The 16,951-nt window shown below is 39.4% G+C and overlaps 1 protein-coding gene across 3 annotated transcripts in view; it reads left to right on the top strand.

The window, feature by feature from the left end:
* SLC1A2 (solute carrier family 1 member 2) overlaps nt 1–16,951 on the top strand; it is a 58,930-nt gene that overhangs the window by 16,554 nt on the left and 25,425 nt on the right. For 2 of the 3 annotated variants that reach the window (XM_071745042.1, XM_071745039.1), the window contains exons 2-5: nt 10,956–11,095; nt 12,720–12,872; nt 13,483–13,733; nt 15,806–15,974. In XM_071745042.1, coding sequence (XP_071601143.1) covers nt 10,956–11,095; nt 12,720–12,872; nt 13,483–13,733; nt 15,806–15,974 — 713 coding nt within the window. Of the gene's footprint in view, nt 1–8,971; nt 9,037–10,955; nt 11,096–12,719; nt 12,873–13,482; nt 13,734–15,805; nt 15,975–16,951 lie in introns of all 3 variants that reach the window. The other variant, XM_071745041.1, reaches the window with a different exon arrangement.

Consider the following 16,951-nt stretch of genomic DNA (forward strand, 5'->3'; position numbering starts at 1 on the left):
ACTCTAGGTCTGAGTGGATTCAGTGCTCATGAATGATGCTGAACAAGCAAACCTAAAGAACAGATTTCAGTTGGTCTCTCTCCATGAGCAGGAAGGTCTCAGTGCTGCTTCAGTATGGTCCTCCAGAGAGGTGTCCAAATATTCAAGCATCTGATTTGTGTATGGTAGAAAAATCTCACCCTGTCTCTTCCAGGGACTTAATCCAGTCCCAACAGGCAATTTATCCTACTACAAGTAATGATTTATTTGTCTGTGGGACTGTTCCCTAGGAGTGGGAATCACTTTTTTCACATATGACAGAAGTGCTCTCATTGGTGTGTGTTTCAGGCACAGCCAGGATGGGTTGGGTGCCAGGATGGGCCCAGCTCCCCTGCCTTACACATCTCGTTCCATTGGGAACACCAACCCCCTCTGCTATGTGAAGTTCCCTCTGTCTCTCTTGCAATACCAGCCCTGATGTCGTGCTGTGCTCTTGCTAAAGCCATCAGAGAGGAGTGGCCCCGTTAGCCAAGCAAAGCTGACTGCATGTGTGCAGCCCATGCAGATGTGAATCACATGTTGTTAATAACAGCAACTACTTCAAGAGGATAAAAATTACCTAAACTACAAGACCCTCATTTTGAAATCATGAACAGCACTGCAAAGCATCTCATGCATCCATCACAACCCCTTCTTACTCACTTTCATGCTCTGCAAAAGGATGACACAGACTGTATGGCCAAAGGGCACAGACCAAAGTTGTTCTAACTCCACAGTGAGGGTGTGTGTATGGGATCCTCTGTGCCAATGTGCAACTGATGCTGCCTTGGGAGAAACAAATCCCATTATAATGTGAACATGAAACCCAGCAAGTATTGTACAGGAAGTGCACTGAGAAGGAAAAAAACCCCACAAACAAACAAACAAACCTGATGAGTATTTCTCTCAGCTAGGGGACCTTGCAGACAGTGAGATATTTTCTGCTTGTCATTCTGCTGACTTCAGTGCAGTTTTGTCAGTTTACATCAGCAGAGATGTGACCTTCTGCTTGCATGAAATTTATCCAATCTGTGTTTATTTATTTATTTATAATTTACTCAGACAATCCATCATTCAGTCAGGTGCAGGCTGTGTTTTATGGAACAAGCTCAGCTTTAGCATACACGCATCTACCCCTGTCAAGACATGCACTGTTCACATCCAGAGCAGCCCAATTATGTTTTTATGAATCAGAGATCTCAGACATTACTGTGACAAAGTAATACTGCCAGTCAGGTGTAAATTATTAATGGTTTTCAGCAGCAGAAAATGCAAAATCCTATTCCTTATGGGTGTGCACTGTGATGTGGTGTTTTATTGAGAAAATAGTGCAAGACTTGTAAGCACTGGGATTTCACAATATTTTATGTAAGCTATAAGATCTTTTCTTTTTCATTACATATTTTCCTAGAGCTACGTCATCTATTCAAACTTTCAGCAGGTCTAGCAATTTATTGAAATTTAATAAGTTACTATATTAAATTACAATCTGGGTGGTAAATATAAAACTCAAAAGGTAGGGAAATATGTAACTGGTGCCTGCTAGTTTTTCATAGAGCTTTTCTATGCAGAAATAGAATTTTTTATAAGTATTGCAGAATATTTTAAGGTTTTAATTAGACATTCTGTAACGCACTAGCTTTTTTCTGACCAATACTTATGTAGAAAAAGATTATGGTGCTAATTTCCCAAGAAAACATGATATAAATTGATGAGCTCTGAAATTCTGGTTTTACACCACCTGCCCTACCCCCCAATGATATATTTCAAACATTTTCTTTTTAATTTTTTTTTCCAGAAATTCTTACTAGGGTTTAGTACAAAAAATAAGGGTCTAGTATGAGGAGAAGAGGGCAATTCACTTGGAAATGAAACATGTCAGTGTCATGAGTTGAGGACAGAATATTTTTAATTTTTAATATCAAGATCAACATACACTTTTGTGTTCTGGTGTTGGCAAAACCAGCAGCTCTTCTCTGAAGGGTCAGATGACTCCTTTACGCTTAAAAAACTGATCAACACAATGGTTAAGTTTTCAAAAAGTTCTGAATTCATGCTGGTGGAAGACTTTACTGCTTTAAAACTACTAAAAGATGTGATCCTGATTATCAGTTTCTCTTATGTATGTACAATCAATTTTCTTTAGTTTTATTCTTACTTTCCTCGCTAAAGGAGTTGATTGGTGATTCCAGATAAGAATTATGTTTCTGCTAGTGTCAAATATTTGTCATAAAAATAGGACAGTATTTTAAAATGCGATATAAGAAACACATAGGTATTAGTCCCCCCTATTCATGGTCTGTGACTGTGTTCTAAAAGCCACGAATGTTTAATAGATACATCAGGGAAGACATTCAGTAGATGTAGTTATGATCAAAAATACTGGGCTCTGATCCTGAATTTGTTTATTGAATTGACAAGATAATTGAGTAAATATCAATCACATCATAATTTTTTTCCACCTAGGACTAATATGCCCCCCCAGATAGTCTGTCCCAGAGAGGTGAATTTTCCTGTTGGATCTGGAAGGGCTGCATGTGGGTCTCTCACTGGGCTCTGCTTCTGGCTGGAGAGACCTTTCAGAGCTGGGTAGCTGAGGCAAGGTTCTGTGCACAGCTCTGGTGTTGCTGTGGAAAGCACAAAGAGTGATTTTAGTGGAAACTTTAATAAGTTGCCTGTGCTTATCTAAGGACACTCTTCTGCTAAGCTCGAAGCTGAGGTGTGGTGCTGCAGGTTCAGACAAGTATTTGTACCTTCAGGAAAGGAAGGAAATTAATCTGCTTGGTTTTGATGAGTTATAAAGAGTATTCAGATGGAAAAAAAAACAAAACAAGAGAAAATGAGCTTCAATTTACTAAAAAAAAAAATCCAAATGCATGCATTTATTTATTAATTACATGATTCATTAGACAGTTCCAGAGATTCTCAGAGGGAGCAGTGGAAGATAAATTACTTAAAACGTAAATTAATAGGTTGGACAAATCACTAATAAATCACAAAGCACTCCACCTGAAGTGCCTAGAAAGTGTCCAGATGACCTAATACATATCTAGTTTGGAGGTTTGAGAGGAGGAAGGTCCAAAGGAAATTTAAAAAATTCTGCCCTCTTTTTTCTACAGTGGGATTCTCTTGTCCTCTGGGGTTTTGAGACCTACCATATTCTATCTGGATATACTCACCATGCAAAAGAGAAAGGGGAACACTTCTTTATCTCCAGTTTCTTCATCACTGCAGCATCTGCTCCACTGTACAAAAGATGCCTGGTAGCAGAATAGTACATTTAGGTGTCATTTCACCAGAAGATGTTAATTATCCAGTGTTCTCTTGTACCTGTATTGTCTTGATTCCCTCCCTGAGATGGAAAGGAAGAAAGAATTATTTAAACATGGCACAGAAGAGTTCAAGCCTGGCTTTGCAATGCCTGCTCTCATATCAGTCCCTGTGAGGTTATTTGGAAGAAGGAAGGCTCCATTCTTCTACCTGCAGAGCACATCAGGAAGCTAAAGCCAAGGTTTTTTTTCTTGCTGAAAGAATTCAGGCTAAGGTCTGTGCCTGAGAGGAGGTGAAATTGTGAGGTGCCTGCCAGAACTCTGTCATTTTCCACATGATCATTACTCTGGCATAAATCAGGAAAATCAGAGAATGTGAGGGGTTGAAAGGGACCCTGAAAGGGGTTGGAAGGGACCCTGAAAGATAATCAAGGCCAATGCCCCCTGTCAGAGCAGGGTCACCTGCAGGAGATGGCAGAGGACACATCCAGGTGGCTTTGAATGTGTTCAGAGAGTGGGGGGGGGAAAGGGCTCTGAGAATTGGCAGCTGCAGGGCTGGGAGCAGAGAAGAGGCTGGTCTGTCTGTCTGTCTGTCTCTCACTTTTCCCATCCTGCAGGTTCAGGCTGTGCAATTGCCAATCGGAGGCCCAGTAGAAAGGCTTCCAAGACTTTTGATTGCATTGGCATGGGTTTTATTATGTATTAAAATTTAACAGTATCTAAAAACTCACCATTCTGCAAATGGAAATACGTTTCTCTCTCAGCCCTTCTGTCTTTTACAAAATTCTCTTTAGAGAGGCTCAGATAAAATTAAGAAAATCTGGGCAAGCAAATCTGTTATTTTGTGTGTTTTCCTGTCTCTTTGAGACACAGTGACTAACTGCAGGCAGAACACACAAATTCATGCCTTGTAGAGCTGCTGAAAAGACCATGATAAGAAACATAAGACAACTAAATGCAAGTGTCTCCTCTGCCTTTTCCAGGCAGGACTAGGATCCCAGGGAATGGTTACATGCCTTCTGGCTCTTTTCTGTCTTTCTTACCCTCCTCTAAGGGTAGGTATAAAAGAGGATTAATTGAAAAAGCATTTGGTGTCTTCTTGCAGCTCACCGTCAGTCTAAGCTAACATGTACCAAGAGATCAGCCTACTCTGTGATGCAGCAAAGATTAGTCAGGCTTTAAAATAAAACTCTTTGGAAAAAAAAGTTCACTAAAAATAAACTGTCATGCTTTTTATCCATGAGTAGGTACAAGGACTGTATATAGACACCAGTGCTAAAAACAACACCAAATCACAATGCAAGAATGAATAAACAATTGTCTTGTTTTGAATTTTAATATCTCTGCACTAGGGGGGCTGTGGGGTACTCTGGGTTTTTGAAGAAAAGAAATTCTGCATAAGTTTTTAGAAGAGCTTTCTCAGGGAAGGGGAGAATCTCTGAGATTGCTGACAACACCTTCCATACCAAACAGAAAAAGAATCACCGTTTAGGCAGTCACAATTACAATTAGTAGTGACAATCACAATTTAGTTGATCACAATTTAGTTAGTTTGCCTTTTTGGGCAGAGCTCTATGTAATGAAGCCAATGAGATGTGAAGGGGATGAAGAAACTAGATTTTTTTTTTTCCACATTCTTACTCTTTCTGTGTAAGGGAGGGCTGAGGCACATCTGTACACTGACTGCAATTGTTACACAGTATTTACCATGAGTGCAAGAGGTTTCTCTTTTCTGTGTACCCTTAGCTTTAAGTCATGTTTTTCATTATAAATGCCAGGGTATTGCAGCTGCCATCCTATGTAGCTTACTGGAAAAGAACCCAATTGCTGAGTATGACAAAATGTAGTGTGGGGCACAGCCAAATCTCTGAACATTCTTCCCACCATCACTGTCATTCTTTTATGTCCACAGGGAGGATGGCATGGTCTCCAGATGTGCTTGTATCTGGGTTGTATGTTTGTTTTTTTCCAAGCAAGAAATGAAACAAAATCTATTACCAGCTGTTTTGTTCTGCTTCAGCAGCTGAGGAAAGATTGTTCATAAAACCAGGCATGAGTGAATGAGATTTATATCTACAAAAGCAAGAATGGGAAAGATCCTCTTCCTACTCAGGTAAATCACAAGGAGCAAGAACTCCACATTCCTGTATCAGACAGGCCTGAGGTTTGCCATACTTTCTATGAAAATCACAAAAAGAAATAGGAATGCTCCATTAACTTTATTATGGTTTGTTCAGATTTAAAAGCATGGTGTCTGGGAAGAAGAGAGGAGATCTGGATTCTGTTCCAACTTGTCAAACCTTTTTGCAAGTCACTCATGTGAGAGCCCCTGGCTCTGGGTGATTGTGCAATTCTGAGAAACTCTACCCAAGGGAAGGAGTTTGTAAGATGCCTGGAGTGCTGCCTTCTGCACCTGGTGAGATCAGCTGGCTGATGGCAGCCTGTGCTCAAGTCACTTTCTGCTTCCTTTGGAGAAGTTACTGCTTCCAAAGAACTCATCTTGTGTAATTTGAGCTTTGGATTTTTCATTGAAATATAATATTATAATGGTCAGGTAGCTGACTCAGAAGAGAAATCAATCCCTGAGTGTCATACACAAGCATGATGTGCTCAGAGAGCAGGACAGAGACACCAGCCCAGGGTGCAAATTATATCATGCCCAGTGTGGCATTAATTCCTTTGTTCTCTGCATCCTCTGAACCAACCCAGGGCAGTCTGTGAGAGCAAAGTTTGACAGTCCTAGAGCTCACCAGCTCTGGACTAAGGCAGGCTCAGACTTGGAGTAGTTTGCATCAGCTCAGAGGTTTCCCAGGCCCTAGAAATCATTTTGAAACAGCAGTTTGGTTTACCCCCATATTTGTTTTTTTTTCCTTTTGTTTGTTTTGAAGTGTGAATCAAGGTTGTACCTATTTCTCCATCTTTAACCAATCAAGAGAGAAATCTGAAAAAAGCATCAGCTAAGCAGGGAGTGATCACAGCTAGAGTATTTTGTTTGCTACTTTGTTTTTCAGTCACAGACATAGCTCCTGAAGCTGAAAAATTAAATCAAAACAGGATTAAAATTAAAACAGGATCCAAGCAAAACCTATCATAAATAGCATTTTGTTCACTCCAGAACTTTTAATTGCATTATAGTATATGCTTTGTTCCCTGAAAGAGCTGAGGTTTGAGTGTACCCATGGCAAAGTTTGCTTTTGGGGAGTTTTTTGCCCTTACGTATTAAAGTAAAGTAAAAGGAAGTGTCCTCTCTTATTTTTAGAAGTTAGTAGCTCCCATTAAAATTTCCTTCTTTCTGCTTTCCTTCTGTACACTTGTTTTACATGAAAATGTGAATTGTGAAACTGGAGTTAGGACACTCACGTGCATTTACACAGAACAGAGGTGGCATTCGTTCAGGGTGCTGGTGTGATTTGCTTTCTTTCTTCCTTCTTTATTTTGCTCTCCCATTTTGAGCCTTTATCCCACTTTTCATTCATCTCTTCAGTTACAGGTTGCTTGGCATAGGTACAGAGGTGGATAAAGGAGAACAGGGAATAGAATGTTGAGCTCCGTTTCTTTAAAACTCTACCATATAAAGCGTTGTAAATTTATTTACTATATATTTAATTTTTAAATCATGATTGCTATTAGCATTTTTTGATGCTTTTAAGTTCATAAATAGCCTATGGGTTAAATCTACTAAATACCAGAACATCATTTTATACGACAGACAATCCACCACAGTGACCATGAAATAGAAAGGGCAACTTAGGTTCTTCTGGTGTCTTCCTGGCAAGAAATGGTGACAAGAGAAACCAAAGTTTTGTTTTTCATAGCATCCCATTTGATCTTCTCTCCACAACTGCTGCCTGAAGACAGACTTCAAGGACCCAAGTTACTGTTAGGTAACTCAGTAGCTTGTTTTAACTCTCCTTCAGTTGCATAGGGATTTTTATTTTTTTTTTTTTTTTTTTTTTTTTTTTTTTTGCTTCAGCTCTCTGTAAGAGATATGTGTGAAAGGAACAGCCTGGAAGAGGTCAGGGTCAAGTAAAAATTGTAGGAGAGGCAACAAGGTTTGAACATGAGATTGCAGTTTTATGTTGTATGATTTTCTTGCAAATGGGTTTCCAGCTTCCTTGTCCACAGCCAAATACAACTTGAATACAGCTCTGTTATGTAAAATTCCTATGCACTAAACCCTGTGTGTGCAGAGTTTCAAAAGCTCTTTGAAAACCTGTAGAGACCAAAGAACCTTTTCAAGCTTACACTGCTTTAATATTCCTCAACAAAGAAAGACTTGCCCAGAAAAAAAAAAGAAACAGAAAAAAAAGTGTTTGCAGATGGGGACAGATGACATTGTTTATTGTATTACATATAACTTCAGTTGGCCTGTTTGTCTTTATTAGTCACAGATGATAAACATACTTATTGCCATACTTTTAAAACATCAGCATTCATTTCTATGTTTGTCCTCCTGATTTAATCTGGTTTAACAAGTTCTAAAATTACCTTCTTTTAACATACCTATTTTGGGGTTTAGGAATATTAGTATAAATCCTGACCAACAGTAACACCAAAGGCTCCTAAAACTTTTCTACTAAAACTTTATTTTTAATTGCTTATGGATTTTGCTTTCGAAGGGAGAAAAATCCCTGGTTTTATTTGTATATGTATTATATTTAAATTCTTTTTTAAAGCAAGAATGAGCAAAATCAGCAGCTGTAATTTTCATTTGCTTTAGTATGAAGATCTACACTTTGACCTTTATCATAACTCATGTGACTGCTAGTCAGGAATCTGAAGAGTAGAAATTCTAAATCTACTGCTAATTTAACTTCTTACTGAGTCTGTGCACTGAGGAGTGGTGTTAAAAGCATGTTTTCTGGCAATTAGTGATGACGTGTTTATTTGGGGTTTCTGTGTTTGTGGTTTTTAGCCCTGCTCGGATTCTTCTCACTTATATTTTATGTAAAGAGCACTTGAAGGGCGTATAATAGATTGCTTTATTTGTGCTGAACAATTGATGTGGTTATGATTCAAAGAGAATAGCAGAGCATAGCCAGAGATCTTCAGTTTTAGCAAACCTAAACTCAAATCTTTTGTTCTGGGAGTATGTTCTGAACTTTGTCTTGCTGCGTTTTTCTCAAGATTTTTCTCTGATTTGACTGAGTCCTGAATTAGGAGAATGTAAGCACTCAGCTGAGAGAAATGGTAAAGTTCCATCTAACAAACTCCCTTGCATTTGGGGAAAGGGGTTGTTGCTCAGCTTTAGGAGCCAGCTCTTTCTTTCTCATATACATCTACTCAATGAAGTGAAGGGAAACCTTTTTTCCTCTGCAGCAGTAACCCCCCACAAAAAATAGAAAAAGAAAAAACTCAAACCAGTTCATTAGTAAGAGGGGGACTTAAAAAAAATAATGTAAACCATATGTCTCATGTCAGTGTGTAAGAGGTGGCTGCTCAGGAGAGAAATGAAACATAAGAAGATTAAAGGGGCAGGTAAGTGAGAGACAAAAAAGAGATGTACTGTTCTTGGTTAACTTAGAAAAGCTAATTAATAAAGAGGAAAAACATGGTTCAGGATTCAGCATGAAGTTTAGCTTTCTTTTACTATATGAGTCTAAAAGGCTATTATTTCAAGTATAAGTGGATCTGGACTATGATATACCACAGACTTCATAGAAAACCTGTAATTTTGTTCTTAGACTCCCTTCTAAGTAGAGAAACTTCTCATTGGGAAGTGTGGAGGATCAACCTTTTATATTCCAAGGTAAGAGCAAAAGGAGTTGAGATGTGATGTTTGACATGCATGTGAATGAAATAAGGGATTTGATCTCTTGATTAGACAGTGTCCATCTTATAGTGTCTTAATAATAAAAACACTTCTTTCTCTTAAATACTGAACTGGAAACAAGAAGACACAAAAACTAAGTAGGTGTTACTAGGGATATTGAAATGGGCATCAGAGGACTCGTTTATGCAGAAAGGGTAAGGTTATGCCACCAGGGAGTCATTGCCATCACTTTATGCTGTAGAATAACTTTCAATTTTGGGGGCAGAGCCCAAATGCAGTCACCAGCTGAGAGGTTTAACAGGAAGTGTTGGGTCAGCTGATATGTGGAAGAAAGGGTGATTGTAGAATAATTTCTATTTCCTATATGCCATCTAAAGAATACACTTTTAGTCTAGAAGAAATTTGAAGCACTTTGTTTAAAATGAGCTGCAGTGGCTTTTTGGTTACACACTTATCTTGTGCCAAGATGAAAACCTTTGATTTCCTCTGCATATAACATAGAAGTGCAAACAACTTTTCGGTCATCTAGGGAAGCTTCCTAGAGAACAAGAACTGGATTAGATTGCTCACAGCCCCATCCAACACTTGAACACTTCCAGGGATGGGGTATCCACATTTCACCCTCCACTGTAAAGAATTTCTCCCTAATACCTGATCCAAATCAAGACTCTTTCGGTTTGGAACCTTTCCCACCCATCCTATCAGTACTTGCTCTCATAAAAAATCCCTCTCCAGCTTTCCTGTGGGACATCTCCAGGTACTGAAAGGCTGTTACAAAAGGTCTCTCGAGCCTTTTCTTCTCCCGGCTGAACATCCCCAACTCTCAGCTTGACATCAGCTTTTGCTGTGTTGTTTTGCAGTGTTTTTTTTCACCAGTTCAGTGGTAGTTCCTTCTCTATCAGTGTACAACAAGTAATTGAATTAGACACTGTGGCCATTTAAGTTTAAAGAGAAGAAGACTCTCTGTAGTTAGCTTTCATTTGCCAGCTAGGACAGATGCTTCCTTCTGTATAAGAAATCCCCCATCTCTGTAACCATTCAAGAATCCTTTGTGCTTTTAATTGGGAGACTTCTGGCTCATTACAAGATTACACGGAGCTATATCACCCATAACAGAGAGGAAAGAAAGGATTTAGAAAATTACTGAAGACAGTTTCAATTGCTCTTAGCACTAAGGAGATTCTCTGGGGCTAGAGTACTTTAAAATGTATACAGTGTGATCCCACAAAATACTGGAATTTAGCTGAACTCTTTTGGTGCCTCATGGGCTCTGTATTGTACAAATGCACATCAAGGGGAAAGTCCAGATATCCTTCACCAGATAAATGCTGTGGAGTCTGTCCGTGACTATTTTGTTCAACACAGCAGCACCTGCTTACAGGGAAGGGGGTCTTGCTGATTGCTGCAGCAGCTGACCTCAGCATTCTGATTATATTACAATAAAATGTTAATGTTGAAATGGAAGATTTTGGCAGTTCTGGAATGCTTTATTTTGATAATAAATCCTATTTTAAAATTTATTTTCCTGAATTGGAATAAATAAGGTATGAAGACCTGCATTTTCCTGCCGGTAGAAATGTGTTCTTCAGCCACCTCTCCATCTCAAGACCAATAGTTTCATCCATAAAACAGTCAGGATGATGTGTCCAGTGAATTAATGTTGTTAATTCCATTGTTTGAGACACAACTGCAAAAAAATACTTTAAAAGCTACACCTTTAGAATACAAATCTATTGCATTTTCAGAAATTTCTTCAGAGCAGAACATGTTCAGTGTTTGTGACATGTGGGAAGTGATGGAACAGGCATCAGATTCCCCAGTTATAGAAGTAACTCAGACTTTCCTCTCACTTTTGGCATCTTGTGCTATAACTTGAATTTAATTTTTTATTCCAGTGCCAACAATATGCCTAAGCAAGTAGAAGTGAGGATGCATGAAAGTCATTTAAGTCCAGTGGAGCACAGATCTAGGAACATTTGTGTGCAGTTCTGCCAGTCGCTCCACAGGAACCTGCTCCTGACTCTCACTGTATTTGGTAAGCTGCATCTTGCTGCTCTGGAAATTCTGTGTCTTTCTGTATTTCTTCATGTAGAACAAAAAACCCCAGCCCCTGTCTGTGCTCAGCAGATGCTGGATACCCATAAGCATTGATGTTTAGTTGAGGTGTGCAGAATGTTACTGACACAACCTGGAGCAAAGCCACTTCACTGAGTGAATTCTGCACCTTCTTTTGAATGCAGTGGGATCCAAATCCCAAGGCCAGTCAGATCAATCCCATTCAGAAGAAATAAATGCACTTCACATTTTTCCTTTCAGCTATTTGAAAAAAGATGAAAACTCTACATTTTTCTTCATCTTTTGTCTCTCACTTCATGCTCTTCCCATTTTAAGGTTTCTCCCCCTCTCTTTAGCTGTAAGATTGCATTCCATGATCTCGTCATGAATATTGTCTCTGGCTTTATTGGTTTTGACATTTTATTGTGGTTCACTTTTTCTATGTTTTTTGTGGGGTTTTTTTCCACTAAACCTAAAAGCCAAATGCAGAAAATTCATAGGCATATTCTATTTCACTATAGTTTGAAAGACCAACTGCAGCTGATCTTGAGCTACAAATTTCACATCTGTATTTTTCAGCCTTCAATATGGATCCTGCTGAAGTGTTTATAGGCAGTGGTTGTTTTGAATTATCTCTAGAAGGTACCTGATGTGATTCCAGAAAAATCTATAAGTACATATATATTTTTCACTGTATCAAACTCATACTTCAAAGAGAAGTAGTTGCTGCAAATCTCATCTCGGGCTTTGCTGTGAAGTTTTATTACCCTTGAGACTTGGGCTTGGGAAAACAAAGGCACCCTGGATGTCAACATAAGCATCCATTCACAGAGACCATGTTATAAAAGTGAACATCACCTTTTTTTCCTAGACTATGCATTAACAGCCTCAGTCCTGAGAGGAGTTTGGGTGCTATCATGATACAGATCTAATTAAGGACTGAAGGGATAGTTTGTGATTTTAGAATGTTAACACAAAGAGAAAGGTGCAGACCATCAAAGGGAAGGAGTAAGAAATGGGTACTAGAAATCAAGTTTTCTGCAGTGATAGGTTCAGTATTCCAGATCAGGTATTCCATTCCAAAACCCCCCAGACAAAACTTGAAGCTGATTTTCTCACAAGACTATTCTAGATTTCCTGCAGAGTTTTTCTTGGTCTATAGAGGAGCTACTTATGCTGCCCTTGTTTTCAAGTGGTATTATTCTTATGTTGGGAATTCCATGTCATACTGTGAATAGCTGGGTGCTAACACTGGCTCTTATGTCATTTCTGTATGGCTTCATATAAATCACATCTTCGTGCCTCAATTTTATGAGCTGTACAACAATTATAGGAATTAAATTCACTATCTGTCAATGTTTGTAGAACCCAAATGGTACTTTAGGTATAGGTTTGGACAGCAGAAGATTTTATATCAGATTCTTCTCTTGAATCATGATCTTAAAGGTATTTTCCAACAAAAATGATTCTATAATTCTGTGAACAGGCTGTTTTCCCAAATCCATCTCTATTCCAAAAATCAGCTGTAACCAGTTTATTTTTTGTCTGTTCTGGGTAATCAGAGTGGGTTCAGGTAAGTTACCTCTCTTTTATTCCTCCTCCAGGTGTCATCCTGGGTGCACTGTGTGGTGGCCTTCTCCGTATAGCAGCACCTATTGACCCTGACATCATCATGTTAATAGCCTTCCCAGGAGATATACTCATGAGGATGCTAAAAATGCTGATCCTCCCTTTAATTATCTCCAGTTTAATCACAGGTAGGCTTCAAGATGTTTGCTACACATATCACCTGGTCTGCTTTTTGTGGTGGGACTCTGTCAGGGATTTTGCATTCACAGGGTGTATTTCAGTATTAATTCCTGATTCACTTCATTGGCTTCAATACATACATGCCTGAGTTGATTTAATTTCAAAGACATGCACACACATTTCATTTTTAAGCATCGGATATTCCTTAATATTCTGGTTCACCTAAATTTCTAGACTGAGCTTTGCAAATAAGATGACATGACCCCAGCAAGCCTTACCTTCTAACAGCTGGACTGTCAGCCAGGCCACGGGGAGTTTGCAGCAATCAGGGACAAAAGATCTTGTGCTATTTTCTATATTTTTCAATGTCTTCTCTGCAATTAGACAAACTCTTAAATGGTTCTCTTCAAGTTAGTAGCAGCAGACACTGTTCACATAAGAACTGGAGGGAGAAGCTCAAGCAATCTGTCTAGTGGTGGAAATTTCAGAAGTACAGAAGTAAACACCTGAAGGCAGCAATTAAACTTTGCGAATCATAAGTGGTTTTATTTGCTTATTATTCAACTGGATATTGAGTTGTGATGTATTTGTTTGTTTCTTAAAATAAAACACCTGTAGGACTGTCTGGTTTGGATGCTAAAGCAAGTGGACGATTGGGTACAAGAGCCATGGTCTACTACATGTCCACCACTATTATTGCTGCTGTCCTGGGTGTGATTTTGGTTTTAGCCATCCATCCAGGGAACCCAAAGCTCAAGAAACAGCTTGGTCAAGGGAAGAAGAATGATGAAGTATCTAGTCTGGATGCTTTCTTGGATCTGATCCGAAATCTGTTCCCTGAGAATCTAGTCCAAGCATGCTTTCAGCAGGTAATCCTTCTACCCCTTGGTAAGGTTTTTTTAGATCTTTTATTTATCAGGCATGTCTGTAGAGTTAATGCCATTATTTAGATGAATGGCATAAATGATGATGCAAAGAGAAATACAGGTCTTAAGTCTTGAGCAAGTAAATACTATTTTTTATAGCTGCTTTGTTTATTTTCTAATTATTATTTACATTCCTTTTTTTTTTTTTTAAAGAAGAGTATTTTTAGTTTCGTATAAGTTAACTTATTTTTCTTTCCTCCCTTTTAGTACAATACATGTGGTCATGAATGCTGGCTGGGGACTGAACAGCTAAAGAATTACGGGCTCTCTCACCCAAGCTGAATTTAACCTTTGTTGTTAATTACAGAGCTGATGATTCTGTAATGCCCTGTTTGCAATATATGGATGATCTTCATTCCAGCACCCCCAAACCCAACCTCTGAAATCTACTTTTGCTGTATTAGAGTCCAGACTAGGTGGGGATAGCACAGCCCAGTGGCTGACCCACATAACAGGTAGCTTCATCAGGTCGGGTTTGAAGCATGCTGGAAGAGAAAGATGCTTGCACCATGTGTTGCTCCCTGTAGGTAGACAATTTTGTCTGAAGCTTTTTGCCAATGCTTAATCAAAACAGCTTCACTTTGAAGAGAAAAATAAATGAAAAAATGCATGCTTCCTATTTTCTGTTTAAGCACATTTCTCTTACGTAAGCTGATATTTCCTACTAGTAAATTTTCAGTATTAACATAGATTTTTGTATTTGATGTCACCAAACCTGTTGTTAAGTGTTACTACATGGAACAGCATGAGAGCTGGAGCTGTGGTTATGGCCAAGGAATAAAGTGAAAAGGGGAAAGGGAGAAGAGGCCATGAGGGTGGAAGAATAGAGGGCAACCTGAGTTGCCAAAAGGTCTTGGATTGCTTTCTTCTTCCATGGACTTCCACATAAAAACACATAGTCCTTGGAAGTTTAAAGAGAGAACATTCTCAGTCTTTCATATTTATCATGGGAATGTCAGTCATGTGGTTAAACATCACATGTAACATGAAATGGTTTTTTTTCAAATCTGAGTGAAGGGAGAGCAGAGTGCTTCTGCTTTCTGATTCCTTTCCCTTATTTGTATAGTGAAGAGAGAAGAATTAAATGTCTGGTCAGTTGAAAGTGGTCAGATATCAACAAAGGAACTGAAAGCAGGAGAAAGAAGAATTAAGCTACCCATGTCAGATAGTTTTCTTAGAACCTTATTGTTTTTCAGTGTGTGTAATATCAGTTTTTAGGTCTCTTCAGTAGCATTTATACATTCATACAGACTCTCCATAATCATTGTGTGTTTCCAGCTTGCCTTGGGAGGAAGCAATTGCTGAAATTCTGCAGTTTCTCCTCCTACCATTCTTCACAGCTGTCCCTTGACCCTGCCTTTCATGTGCCAGGAGGGGTCCAGATCCATTCAGATGCTGATTTCTTTTTTTCAGGTGGTCAGATTTGATCTGTCAGCTTTCATAATTTTTCTGTTATCTGTCACTGTTAATTAGAGAGCTTGGGTGACTGTATATTCCATTTTGGGTTTTCATAATCACCTAGTGAACTGTTGGAAATGTCCTAAGTTTTTGATTCAAGTTAATTATCAAACTAACTATGATAACTTAAGTTGGGCAGACCATGCTGAATAATAAGCCTTAGTGCTGGGCTGCTGTTGTGACTGATCTTGGAGGTCTCTGCCTTTTGGTGCTTAATAAGTAGTGTCAACACATAACCTGCAATCTATGAAGCACCATTTCTAAACCACCTGGAAAAATGGGACAGCTATCTGTTACATCCTTGTGGTAAAAACCAAATATTTGCCATACTTTTCACACTGGAGTAATGAGAAAGACTCACAGGTCTTTATGACACTTGGAACTATTGAAAAACAAACGTATTTTGGAAGAGGGGGTAAAAGGTTGTGAAACACATTTCACCCCTTAAAAATCTAGTTCTATGGAATTTCAAGAGAAGACTTTATTATATCCTGATTTTCCATATGGATTGCATTCAGTCTGTTTCCATTCTCATCCTCCCTTTTTGTTGCCTTCAGATCCAAACTGTCACCAAGAAAGTGCTAGTGCCACAGCCCATTGAAGAACCATCTAATGTCACTGACTCTGCTATTGCTATGCTGAATGAGACAGTGCCTGAAGCACCACCAGAAGCCCAGATGGTCATTAAGAAGGGACTTGAATTTAAGGATGGCATGAATGTCCTGGGTAGGAAAACTTTTTGCCTGTCACATATGTACATCATATGTACGACACGTTTTGGTGTGGCTGGATGTTGTCTGATCTTCCCTTCAGTACAAGTTTAGTTTCCCTAAATAATCATCAAACATAATTACCTACTGACTGCCAATTGGTGTCTGAGATGAAAGTATGGCAGTATCACAGAAACTAGATTTGCAGCTTTGGAGGTATTAATTGGGGTACAGTGAATGTAGGAGGGACCTAAAATAACCTTTCACCCTAGGAGCAGCCCCTCTAGACTAACACCAATGCTTACAGGCAAAACAAAGTGGGGCTGAACTTCCAGAGCCAGTGCTTTACCCAGCCCTTGATGAAGTTGAGCTCAGTTGTTTCCAGCAGGTGTCTCAAGCACTCTGAGCTAGAACCTGGCTTGAGGCAGAGCCTGGAGTGAGAGGTGGGCTGGGAACTGCAGCACACAAGTCTGAGAGAGATTTGACACATCCCTGAGTCACAACTTTCTTTTTATCTTGGCTGCTGACCTTTACCAGCTGCAAATTAGGAGCAACTGCTGTCGTACCATCCTGTCTGGACATGCCAGAAGTGGGGGTGGTAAGAAGGCTTTGCCTATCTCTCACACCTTCACGAAGCACATATTCAAATTCACACAAGGGTGGGGGTGTCAGGGAAGGAAGAGCAGCCACAACACTTCGGGTTTTTTCCTCTGTGCCTGGGCTCACCATTTTGTCACCCCCGAGAGTTCTCTTTCCTCACCCTCACACTTTCTGGATATGAGTGGAAGCAGTGACAAATTAGCCCTCAATTTATAGGTTCATTAGCATGCCAGCACTTGAGCACCCCTGTGTTCTGTGGCAGGATGTCCACAGTGCTCAGGCATCACACCACGTTTATAGGTGTGGTCCTCACAGTCAGACTGTGTGTGGCAGTACCTAAACCACTGCTGTATCTCACCCCCTGACCATCACTTTTAAGGGGTAAATGGCCCC

Source organism: Heliangelus exortis, chromosome 5 (assembly GCF_036169615.1).
Source record: "Heliangelus exortis chromosome 5, bHelExo1.hap1, whole genome shotgun sequence".
In the NCBI taxonomy this organism is placed as follows: Eukaryota; Metazoa; Chordata; class Aves; order Apodiformes; family Trochilidae; genus Heliangelus; species Heliangelus exortis.